Raw genomic sequence first — 13,182 nt, forward strand, 5'->3', positions numbered from 1 at the left:
TGACCCCCAAATCAGGAGCCTCTCTTTGAGCATCATTCCACAAGCATCCTAAACTCTGTGTGTGACCTGCATATCTTCACTCACTGGAGTTCCCTATGGACACATGGCAATAGCAGTACATGTGTGCTTTGTGCCTAAGATACAAACAAAAGTAAAGGTTATTGAAGACCCTGCTGTCCCAAAAACGTATGCATCCCAGTTTCAAAAATGCAATCTGATCAGTCATAACGGTTTTAGGAAAAACAGACACGTTGGGTTGGGCATTGCAGAATAGCAAGTCTGTATAACTCTGTATAACAACGTTATACCCTTTAGTAAAAAGTCCACAGACATGTACAACAACACTTTGTGAACCTCCACTGGGAAAGTGTTCAACTAACCTGGTAGTTATTAAAGTGTGAGAAAAGTGTGAAAGATTTCAACAACAGAGTCTGATTTCAGGGCCTGCCAACATGTCCCCGTGGAAACATAGGAGTTAGCGAGTGATCAGTGTGCAGTGCATCGCGGCCCAGCTCCGTTGTCTTCGACATCATTACCTCAGGGAAGAAGGTCAGCCTCATTTAGCATCATCAAAACCCTGATGTTCCTCATGGCAATGCTAACAATGATCGGTAGTAATGACCGTCTCGGAAAGAAACACTGTCGTGCAAGAAGCAAGCGATTGGGAATGCGGCTCAGAGTAGGGCTCCCTGGTTTGGACTGCATGGCTTGTTTAGATTTATAACTATATATTTTAGTTAGTCTTTTGTTGTGTGAGCAGACGTACACATCCCGTTGTACGAGAACATGACGTGCATTCTCCTTAAAACAATAGAGGGATCCACAACACCCCAGTTTTGCTCTAGACCAATCAAGACTTTGATCTCCAAACATTAGCTTCAGGATTGGCCAGTAATGAGTACAGATCTTATTGCATCATTTAATTAAATCACATTTTGTAATATCAATGCCATTAAAGACTTACTCGTAACTTATAACTTCTATTCGTAACATCCAAATCTGTAACAGGTTAACTTTGTTAAATCAACCACATAATAACTATTGGCTTCAGACGATTTTAATGACCGAATGTCTCTTGCTACCAGTCATTCAAATGTCTAATACTAGTGTGCATATCACTCCAAGTTCCGCCCTTCCTGCTCTTTCCTGGCCTTTGTCTTCACCACAGAGCTGCAAAACCTCCTCGGCTGCAAACCATTCAACACACACTTTTTGCATGCAATGCAATATTGTATGCATGGCAACAACGACATAATGGGCCATTCATTAAATGTACAATTTAATTATTGCTAGAAGAATGGGGCCGGCAATCGGAGGGAAGTCATACGTTTTATTGAAATACTGGTTGATTCAGTTTGCCAGGCATGCAGCCTTTCTGTAGGCACTGTTCATCTGTAGTCTCTCTATCGCTCTCTCTCCCTCGCTCTCCCTCTCGCTCTTACCCTCGCTCTCCCTCTCCCTCTCTCTCTCAGCTCAGTGCCTGCAGTGTCACAAGGCCACTGGGTAATGTCATTACTGTGGCAGAGCAATTTTCTTGGTCCCCCATGTGTAGCAAGCTGCCCATCCCATTGTATGTGTGAGTGTGTTTCTTCTACTGCGTGTGAGAGTAGTTATGTAAGCCTGAGTATATGTTGTGTCCATGGATGACGGGGCTCGTCTCCCTGCACGTCTCCATGCTACCCAGAGGTAGCAGAACGAGCCAACAGCACAACAGGTTGTTTCACATGGTGTGTGTTCTGTGTGTGTGTGTGAAGCCGCCCTCAGACCATTCTCATTGGTGGGCAGCCAAGTGGCCCCTGAAGGGCGAATGCGTTGCACACAGCGAAGGTTAATGTAGTTCTCACCACTCGTCGGCCATCAGATGTGTGCTCCTAGGACACAATTGGCCTTACCCGCACACACACACACACACACACACACACACACGCACACACAGACACGCACACGCACACACACACGCACACACACACGGGCACAAACAGGGACAAACACCCTTTCAGAAGAACATTATGTGGAAGTTCACGGACTGTTCTACTGACCGGCCCCCGTTTGCTCTGTGTGCACAAGCAGGAATACATGGTGGTGGTTTTGTTTTTCAGCTGGATGGAGGTAGAGAGAGATAGTGTATCGTATAAAAGGGGTTCCATAGCAGTGAGGTCCTCATTGTAAAGCTGATACCCACTTTCAGGACTGCCCTTGGCCGGTAGTCCATAATCCTCACTACACAGGAGTCATTTGATATGCTTGTAATCACATTTTACTGTGAAGAACGCTACACCAGTAGTACCTGTAGACTGCAACAACAACATTTAGTTCTTGGTTGTGGAGACATTTATTTTGGTAACTATCGAGTTGCTGAATTTGTAAGATGACATAATTGTCGTAATTAATATGGACCGATATGGCATAACTCACTGTAACGTCACTTCAAATGAAGAGTTTGATTTATCATTACTACTACCTTCATATTAAACTTTAGTCCTCAAAAGGGTTGGGCTTGAAATGAGTAGTTGACACCAAGGGGGTGTAATCACCACCCTGTGGCATGATAGAGCACAGCGTTGAACAGCCATGGAGATACCCACTCATTAACTAGGAATAAATAGATCTCCCTTTCAACTGAACCATTGAACTGAAAATACCTGTTTTAGTCAGGATCAATAGAGACCCACAGCAGCGGCGATGGGTCCTTGTAAAGATTTACTGTGCAAGCCAAAGATATTAATTTGCTGAAGGTAAAAATATGTATTACGATTGTACATTTATCAAAGCTGTATCTGTACCAGGCGATCTACACAAGCTTTCATTCATAAATCAACACTTGAGTAAAGAAGACATCGCTCAACTTTTACCCTGATTTATTCAGCTTTCTGGCGCTTCAATCTGAGCAGCAAACAGATGCTGATGCGTTTGTTTTAAATGAGCACATGAACACAGCACGCTCTGACTTAGGTTTGACATGGCACATTCTTTCCCCCTTTAATCGCTCCTGCTGATATGGGTGGTTTTTGTGTAACCATTATTGTAAAAAAGAAAAACTAACATTTTTCTTTGCCTTTGTGTACAGTAAAATTAAGGTGTTGCTTAGGAAATGCAGTTTTGGTTAATCTAAAGTATTGTCTGTCTGTAATTTTGAATGGTGTGCTGCTGTTTGTTTTCCAGGTGATGAGTGGTACCGTATCATGTCTGAAGTACAGGGAACACTGGAGTTTTCTATAGAGCTGCACAAGTTCCATAATGTGGATCTCTTCCAAAGAGGGTAAGCTTAAACTCTTTCCCATTGTCTCCACAGTACTGATTATGTGTGTGTGTGTTGTTTTGGTTTGGTTTCATGCGTTGCTTCAACATATTCGACATGGTTCCTGAATATATCTGCTGAAGGCTATGAAACACCACTGAAACAAGGGCCTGGAGGATTTGGTTACAAGTAATCCCTTTTGTATTTTCCAGGTAAACGATTGTGTACTGCATTGTGTATGTGGCCGTGTTGTGTGTACTGTGTGGTGGGAGATTACACAAACTGGCATTGGGCTTGACCGCTGGCCTGCTCCAAATGCCAGCTTTAAGTGAATGATTTTCTCTTGGCAAATGGGATGGCGAAGGAGGCTTTGTCAGTGTAATCCCAGAGGCTGAGTGCGCTCATATATTTGCTTTTGCTGTCCGCCGAAATACTTGTGATTGACGCAGGCTTTGCGTATGAACACCCAAAAAGAACCATTCCTCAAACACAGTCTTATTACCAATCGCATTTATTTGTTTATTGTATGAATTTGAACAAAGGACATTTGTATCTATGCGGGCAGATTAAGGTGCACATCTATAGGATTCTTGCAAAAAGACGATAAAGTTCAAATCAGGCAACAGCGCGGGGGTAATTTTCTTTAATTTCATTCGATTCCCACTCAGCCTATCTGGACCAAGACAACTGCCCATTTGGAGACACTCGTGAGAACGTTTAAAAACAATGCTTCACACATTTTATACTTCACCCACGCCTGCCACTGCTTCTGAAGTGTTTGTAATTGGATGTGAAAATAATATTTTACCCTGCCATGTTGGTGTGCATAACAAATAGCAACACGGCTGAGATGACATGGACTCAATCACTCTCTATTGTAAGAGACAAGCCTCGTGTTGGAATGGATTCATCGGGCGCTGACCTGACAAGTGAAGCTCACCTCTTTTATTTATCGACCATCAAAAAACATTTTCCATGCATCTTTAACAGTCCATTGGCTTAAAACATAGGTGTGTTGTGTGTGTGTTCGTATTTTGGATAATCTTTTATTTACACAACTACAAAACAAGGTTTATTGATGAGGATGATGACAGCAAAGCTATATAAAGCTTAAAATGCAATGAAAATTAAATTAGTACATGCACCAGAGATTCAGCCATAGTCTTTATTCAATATTAAAATGGTATAACACGGAAAGATTTGCCAAATAGAGTCATCCTTTCCGTCAATACATTAATGTGGGCACTCTTTGCTTTTAAAGCTGATCTGGGTGTTAGTAGCTGTACACTGCAGAGGCAGGCTGCTACACTCCAGTGCCCCCAAGGTGTGTGTGTGTGTGTGTTTGTGTGTGTGTATGTGTGTGTGTGTGTGTGTGTGTGTGTGTGTGTGTGTGTGTGTGTGTGTGTGTTGTGTGTGTGTGTGTGTGTGTGTGTGGGTGTGTGGGTGTGTGTGCGTGTGTGTGTGTGTGTGTGTGTGTGTGTGTGTGTGTGTGTGTGTGTGTGTGTGTGTGTGTGTGTGTGTGTGTTTGTGTGTGTATGTGTGAGTGTGTGTTCTCTGTGCCATGGCTTGGTCACTTGGTCACCTCCCCACCCCCACACACATGCGCGTACACCGCACACACACACACACACACACACACACACACACACACACACACACACACACACACACACACACACACACACACACACACACACACACACACACAAATACTGTGTGTGTTCCGTGCCACGCCTTGGTCACTCAAATGGACTCAGTGCCCCCCAGTGCCACCCCCCCCCCCCCCACACACACGCAAAAATTTTTTTTGTGTGTTCTGTGCCACGCCCTGGTCACTCAAATGGACCCAGTGCCCCCCAGAGAGCACGGCTGTGCTTTTACACAAGACCACACCGGTGCTGCCGTCCGTCAACGTGACCTCTGGAACGAGGTTTCCTGCGTTCCTTCTCCGTTGAGTGTTTCACTGGGCTGTTTCTCTGCTCCACTAGATCCACATCGAGCTAAACACTTCAGACTTTCCTTTTGAAATTGTTGGGGTGATCACACAGACATTTATACACAAATACATGCAATATTAGGCTCTGCCTCATTCATTATGCATGACAATTTGAATCCCTCCCGCCAATTAATAATTCACCCGCCTTGGCACAGCGGCACCCAGCGATCCTGTTCGACATGAAACGGCAAAAGGCCTCCGCCCTCCCATGCCACCGCCACCAGCACCCTGTGGGATGACTGTACTGCAGCGGGTGCAGCGTTTAACACCTTGTCTATGTTTACCCCCCCCCCACTGACCAGGTACTACCAGATACGGGCGGGGTTGAAGGTGTCCCCGAGGGTGCCTCACAGGCTGATCGCCACCACACCTGGGAATGCAGGTAACCTCCGCTCCAAGTCCTCTGCATTTTCTGCCCCGACTGTAATAACGGGTTCAGATCTTTATAACCCATTATCCAGTGTTCACCTTAAAGGGCGTTATTATGCTCGCCGCGTGCTGGGGGATATTACAGTGCACTATGGGTTTCCTGTGTTTGTGACCCTGTTTCCCATGCTCTAGTCTTATCTGTGGCGCTCGGTGGTGTGTAAACGATGTTGTGGCTGCCATGTCCGGCGGGGGGGGGGGGGGGGATAACATCTGTTAAAGCAGAGGCTAGCTCTCGCATTAGCCCTGTGTTTAGCATCATTATGCTAGGCTATATGGTTGCGTGGAGGGTTGCCGCGCAAAGACGGGCGGGGAGTGAACATCGAGTTTGTGATTGTTTTTTTATAATCGTTATAATGCGTTGTAATTTTCCGTCGCAGCCCGCATTCTTTGGCGGGAACGACTTGTGTTGCATCGACAGGGACGCAATATCTTCTACCATTGTTCTCAGCCAGATTGGGAATCTTTTCCACAAAGATTAGTGCATTAAACTGCGTCAGAGGGACGAGTGCAGCGTTGTTCACGCTACAGAGGGCCCTGGGCTCTTGTGCAACGTGGATCAATGTCGCATAATGATCATGTTTGATCACACCACACGGTGCCTTTTGATGTTAAACGGCAGCATCAAGACCCTTTGACGAACAAGGTCTATTTCTGACTCTCTCTCTCTCTCTCTCTCTCTCTCTCTCTCTCTCTCTCTCTCTCTCTCTCTCTCTCTCTCTCTCTCTCTCTCTCTCTCTCTCTCTCTCTCTCTCTCTCTCTCTCTCTCTATTTCAGTGTCCTATATCTCTATTTCTCTCTGGCCGTCTGTCTCCCGGATGACGCTAAGTCGTTGTTTGCATGATGGCTGTGGGTTTGACATCTGTTATGGATGTATTTGAAACGACCTCCCCTTTCAGACTTAACTATGGGGTTCCAACATACAGGAATTCGCACAATGAACGTCACCAATATTTCTTTAGGCTGTGTTTCTCCATTGATGTTTATTTTCCTTAACATTTCAACGACTTGTTAAGGAAACTAACATTTCAACAAGCAGAACTATGGAGGGAACCCCTATGTTTAAAGAACGACTTTGGAATTTGAGAGTGTTTGGTATCGATATTGCACCTGTTGTTGTTATTTTTGTTGTTGTTGCCGTGGATAGAATGCTCATGATCAAGCCTATAAGCTTTGCTATGTTGCCACTAGCAAAGCTAGATAATAAGTCAAACAACACACAAATATGGTTTATTATTGCTTTGATATCTATGATCTCTACCTTCGTGGAACAAGAGATTCTTTTCATATCATCTTCCCCCTCGCAATGCCTCTGAACTCACCAGGAGAATTATAATCTTGTTCTCTGGCAACACAGGAAGCTGTGGCACTGGCAATACTGATTTGCAGTAATAAAGGCTATTTTTAGCCCAGCAAGATTGGAGGGGGACAGACTGTGTGTGTGTGTGTGAGTGTTTGTGTGTGTGTGTGTGTGTGTGTGTGTGTGTGTGTGTGTGTGTGTGTGTGTGTGTGTGTGTGTGTGTGTGTGTGTGTGTGTGTGTGTGTGTGTGTGTGTGTGTGTGTGTGTGTGTGAGAGTGTGTCATTGATTCCCCCTTCCCTCTCAAATCCCTTTTTTCCATCTTTACAATGAGCAGCCCGGCGACATGAACCCCGCTGGCCGTGGTGGGTGCAGTGCAAACAGACAGGTTATTAAAGGGATATACGAGCGCCGCAGCCCCCATGTACATTACATTATGAATAGAACATATCCCTTCCACCACACCTCAGTCCATACCCAAAATTAATTCTGTACTAGTGATACAGTAGCTGTGACTCCCGCTGCGACTGTGTTCGTTATGAACATTTGCTTGCATAGCAATTGCAACTTGTTGGTTGCCCGTTTTAGTAAATACAATAAGACGGTTCTTCAACTGTAAACTCTGTCATACTGCACCAAGTTTGCAATATATTTTCCTGATTCAACATTATAACTAATGACACTATTAGGGAACATTAAGATTTAATAAAATAAAAATATTAATTTATTCTTCGACAGGAAAAATCAAACAATTCTATATCCATGGTATGACCTGAGGACTGTGCTGCATTCAGTACCTCTCCTCTCCCCTCCTCTCCTCTCCTATCCTCTCCTCCTCTCCTCTCCCCTCCTCTCCTCACCTCTCCTCTCCCCTCCTCTCCCCTCCTCTCCTCTCCTCTCCTCTCCCCTCCTCTCCTCTCCTTTCCTTTCCTTTCCTCTCCTCTCCTCTCCTCTCCTCTCCTCCTCCCCCTCCTCTCCTCTCCTCTCCTCTCCTCTCCTCCCCCTCCTCTCCTCTCCCCTCCTCTCCTCTCCTCTCCCCTCCCCTCCTCTTCTCTCCTCTCCCCTCCTCTCCTCTCCTTTCCTTTCCTTTCCTCTCCTCTCCTCTCCCCTCTCCTCCCCTCCTCTCCTCTCCTCTCTTCTCCATCTCCCTCTCCCTCCCTAGCTCCCTCGCCTCTCCTCGCCCTCCGCTCTCCTCCCTCCAGCTCCTCCCCTCCTCATCTCCCCCCACCCCCCTCCTCCTCATCTCCCCCCAGCCCCCCTCCTCCTCCCCTCTCTGCAGCTCAGCTCTCCTCCACAAGGTCACACACACTGTATTATGCCTGGTAGCCTCAAGAGAAAGAATCTCAGTTTTCCCATGCACCAGCCCACACTGCGGCCAGACGCAGAGGTAGGGGGGGGGAAACGGCTACATTTATCATCCAGAGGAGGGACAAGGGAACGAGACCCAGTCCACTCCATTCCCCCCCCCCCACCCCCAAACCCCACACCCATACCCACACACATCCCCTCCCCTGACCAAATGTGGAAACGCATGCTTGACATTTCATTTGTTCTCTTTCCCGAGCAGACAAATTAATTGCTGGAAGCATCTCTCGCTGTACTGGGGGTGGGGGGGGGGGGGAGGGGGAGAAGAGCACTGATGGTGATTCATGCACAAGGACAGCAATATGTTCAAATGCTTTGGCATTGGATGATAATAAGGAAGGTTTGCTGCTTCCAGACTTATAGGGCAACCGTTAGGGTGCGCTCTGGTTTGAGGTTTATAGCACACACTTTTGGAGTCACGCACGGCTTAGCCCAAACACACACACACACACACACCCACACACACCCACACACACACACACACACACACACACACACACACACACACACACACACACACACACACACACACACACACACACACACACACACACACACACACACACACACACACCTACACACACACACACACACATACACACACACACGGAAATTTGCCCACACACATTGTTTAAAAATGTAGAATCTGAGTGGCTTTCAGAAGATTAATCTTTGGGACCACATCGGTGATTGAAAGCTTATGATCATCTTCTAATAATCCTTTGTAGCATGGACTAAATGAAACCACCACGAGCACATCAGAATAATTCTGAGAAATTGTAATGACTGTGATGTTATTAGAATGTAGGGGGAAGAGATGGGCTGGCACGCTGCGAGTTGAAATGAGTTGACATCCCAGCGCTCAGTATTCAGTGCTATGCTCAAGGCCGGTTATTATTGCAGCGTGTGAGTGGCACGCTGTACACGCGGTTATGAGAGGCTCTGCATCTAGATAGTGTTTTTCTGACCTCTGTGGCCAGCCGATAAGGTTAATAAGTCCCGCCACCACAGTGTCAGGCACACTCAGGTGATCCCCAGCTTGGTGGGAGCAATCAGGGTTTGATGTTCTGATGAGAATATGTTTTAGTTTATTACTTCCCAAAGTGGTTGCCTGTGAAACAACATATTTTACTTTTTTGTTGAGTTTTTTGTTCTTTATTTCTCCTTTTATTCTCTGTGTGCTGCTATCAAGTACTATGCATGCATTTTCTTTCATATCTTTATTTCATTTCCAAGTTCTCCGGATAAGTCGTTAGTCTCAATATAATCATTATCGTGTTCATTCAATCCAAATGTACACTTCCAGTTAGACTAATAGCCGTCGTATTTTGAACTTGAGTTGTCCAATATAATAACTGCTGACTTTATACAAAAACAATAACCATTATACATTTTTAACTGCATCATCAAATGCATGTCATTGACCTATGGAATCAATGGTTTACCCCAACTGGAAAAGTTAAAATTACCTTTCAAAAATGAGCCTTCATGAAAATTCATGTCGGGGACTGTGGGGTGAATCACTGTAGAGCAGCAGCAGACGAAGCCATTCAGACAAACATCGCTGTTCAAAAATACGATGCAAATGTGTGGGCTTTGAAAACCACACAGTGACCCCCTGAACGAGCGTACTGTGTACTAAACGATCATCCAACCGAAGAGCTAAAGAAGCTAAACAGACGCCTCTTTAGAATTCCTTCAAACTTAAAGCATGTGACGATGAGAGGGGGGGGGGGGTGGGGGGGCTGTGTGGGAACAGCTGGAGGACTGAGTCACAGTTCGTCTCCTCTCTCACACAATCCCTCAGCGCCTCCACACTGTCGTCACATCAACCTGCCACTCACATGGCTGCATGCTGCTGGTGAAACAGCTCCTCACTCCTGCGTTCTGAAGCTGGTGGGCTGCTGTGGACAGCGACAGCAGGGCCCGAGAGAGACCCAACAGCAAGCAGGGGGACTGAGGGCCACAGTGGGAGGTGGTGCGATGAGGGCCCCGTTCAGCTCGCAGCAGGCGGTCGTCTCACAGGAAGCCCTGGCCGGGCGCCACTTTGTTCTACTCCCTCGCTGGGGAAGACGGTGTCTGTGCTTGGATGAAGAGCCCGTTAAGTGTTATCGTGCCTGGACATGCCAGATATGAGATGCATGTACCTTGTTACTTAACAAGCATATCGACGTGTTTGTGTTTATGACCACTGAGCTACATGTCTTTGGTTATTTGTTTGTTCCTCAGGACTCTCTACTGTTTGAATGAACAAAATAATCTCTTTACCCCTGCTATGAGATTATGTTTAAAGGTCTCAATTAATGCATTAAAATGCATAAAAAATAATGCATTTCTTATGGCTACATTAAAATCAAATGACTGACCGTTAAATCTTGATTGTTACAACTCGCTCTAACCAATCGCAGGCATTGCCAGTGAAGGCGTTTCTGCACTTCGATGCAGTTCCCTAATTGCAACAAATAATTGTCAATCTTAATATTGGGAAAATAATGGCAGTGATCACTGTGGTGCCGTACGCCTGAGTCCATGTCCAACCTCTGTTGTGGTCGTTCTCCGGTCGCGGCAGGGGACTGCACCTTCAGCTCTCCGGGGGTCTACGACGGAGCCGTGTTCAGCCGCATCGTCCAGATCCTCTACCGCAACGAGGAGGTGACCGTCAACGACTGCATGACCTTCAAGGTCCACCTGCTGCTGGACGGGGAGAGGGTGAGTCTCACCGAGACCGGCGCCGCCGCCGCCGCCGTTCCAAAACACAAACACACACACCCCCCTGTGTGTGTCCTGTCATGAAGCCAGTGTCCCCCCGCCGTGGAGACACATCATGAGGAACACTGAGGGGGGATGGACTGTGTTTTTATATTCCTAGCTTGAAACCAGGAGCTGGATGCTGGATCTGGGGATTAGCTCCATCCTCCAGCCTCGGAAATGTCCAGAAATAATGACCTGCTCTGCCCGTCAGGAGCAGTCAAAAGTGATTTGGATTAGACTTGAATGTGCTCGCTTGTCTGACAGGCATGCAGGGGAAAGGATGTAAAGGTAGAAAAGTAAGGACGAGAATAGTTCCTAAAACTGCTGGGTTTGGGATCTTAATGAATGGCTCAAACAATTGATTGATTCTTGCATCAGATTTATATTTATATATATATATATATATATATATATATATATATATATATATATATATATATATATATATATATATATATATATATATATGTATAAGAAATTGCTTCTTTTTTTTTGTATTTATTGAAGCCCACTGTGATATTTTTTTTTGAAATGTTGGAACATGACCAGATGAAAAGTGTGTGTAACAAACTCACAAACAAAATAATTAACTAACTAGCTTAAGAACTGATGAATCAACTAATGGGTTCCGCTCTGCAGTGGCCTCCTAACAGAGACTACAGTCAGTACATAAACAAGGGAATCTGTCCGCCCTCCCTCCGTTGGCCAACTTAATACCTTTTAATAGGTCGCTGGAATGGGGTTCTCATATACATGCCCCCCTGGACCCCCAAACTGTGCCACCTCACGCAGGGGGAGAGGAGATTGACTCATGTATTAATCAGTTGATCAATAGATACAAGGTAGGCAGCTATTGATCAGCTGGATGCTGAGAGAGAGAGAGAGAGAGAGAGAGAGAGAGAGAGAGAGAGAGAGAGAGAGAGAGAGAGTGTGTTGGACTGACCGACTGACTTGGACTCTTGGCTAGGCAGGAGGATGACTCAGAGCCTAGCTGGCCCTGCTGCCCGGGCTAATCATCCGTGAGCCAGCTCATTGCTCACACCTTATCACCCTCTCTCTCTTTCTCTCGCTCTCCGTCTTTGGAATACCCAAAACCCCAACTCGACTCCTCCTCCTCCTCCTCCTCCTCCTCCTCCGTCCCTAGGAGGCCGTCGAGCCCTGGTTCGGGCTTGATGGCCGACAAAAACGTACAAGACGTCGAGCTGCGTTCGCCGTTTCGGGCTAAATTGAGGACATTTAATTAAATGAAGGGCAGAGAGAGAGAGAGGGAGAGAGAGAGCGAGAGAGAGAGAGAGAGAGAGAGAGAGAGAGAGAGAGAGAGAGAGAGAGAGAGAGTGGCGGTTTGCGGAGCTGAGACGTGGTGGGTCTTGAGGACATATCAGATATCTGCCGCGCGGCTGTCCCAAAGGCCCCTGCTTATTAACCTTCCAGAGGTCAGCCCAGCGCCTCCTGCCAGCCTCCAGATAACGCAGACAGGAATAGAGCGCTGTTTGCCAGCCTCCAGATAGCGCAGACAGGAATAGAGCGCTGTTTGCCAGCCTCCAGATAACACAGACAGGAATAGAGTGCTGTTTCCGCAGTGTTACCCTTTCATTTGTCTTTAATCAATTAGGATGTCCTCATGTGCATGTTGTTTGTTCTCACCGCGATCCGTGTCGGCACATGTCTGTGTGTATGCGTGCGTGTGTAGCAGGGCAGGTTATTTTAAGTCGGACAGGATGTTGAAGGTGAATCAGAGAGATATGGAGAGAGGGAGAGAGAGAGAGAGAATGGAGTAAATCGGACAAAAGCTTTTGCTATAATCTTCAAAAGAACAAATTACTGTCTTGTGTCTTTGGTAGTTTACGTACAGCCTTGTCCTTCTTGTCAGCATTTCATTCACATTGAGGTAGTATCTGCAAGGGCCTGAGCTTAAAACACGCACACAATAAACTGGTAGATAATAAGGCAAGGTTTAAAAAGAGTGGAACATTGAAAAAGAGTTCAAACCCAATGTCTACCTGTAGAGCTTGATGCTTGATGCCTATTCCTTGCTGATCTACCTCCAATTTAAGCACTGTATGCATCTGATTTGATCAAGGTTGACCTCATGTAATCATTTGTGTGTG

The 13,182-nt window shown here is 46.1% G+C and overlaps 1 protein-coding gene across 1 annotated transcript in view; it reads left to right on the top strand.

The window, feature by feature from the left end:
• The window catches only part of fam135b (family with sequence similarity 135 member B), a 37,092-nt gene that overhangs the window by 2,999 nt on the left and 20,911 nt on the right, over window positions 1-13,182 (top strand). Inside the window, exons 2-4 of the mRNA XM_030350109.1 lie at window positions 3,163-3,259; window positions 5,537-5,616; window positions 10,893-11,032. Of these exons, the coding sequence (XP_030205969.1) occupies window positions 3,183-3,259; window positions 5,537-5,616; window positions 10,893-11,032 (297 nt within the window). The 5' untranslated portion in view covers window positions 3,163-3,182. The remainder of the gene's footprint in view (window positions 1-3,162; window positions 3,260-5,536; window positions 5,617-10,892; window positions 11,033-13,182) is intronic.

Source organism: Gadus morhua, unplaced genomic scaffold (genome assembly GCF_902167405.1).
Source record: "Gadus morhua unplaced genomic scaffold, gadMor3.0, whole genome shotgun sequence".
In the NCBI taxonomy this organism is placed as follows: Eukaryota; Metazoa; Chordata; class Actinopteri; order Gadiformes; family Gadidae; genus Gadus; species Gadus morhua.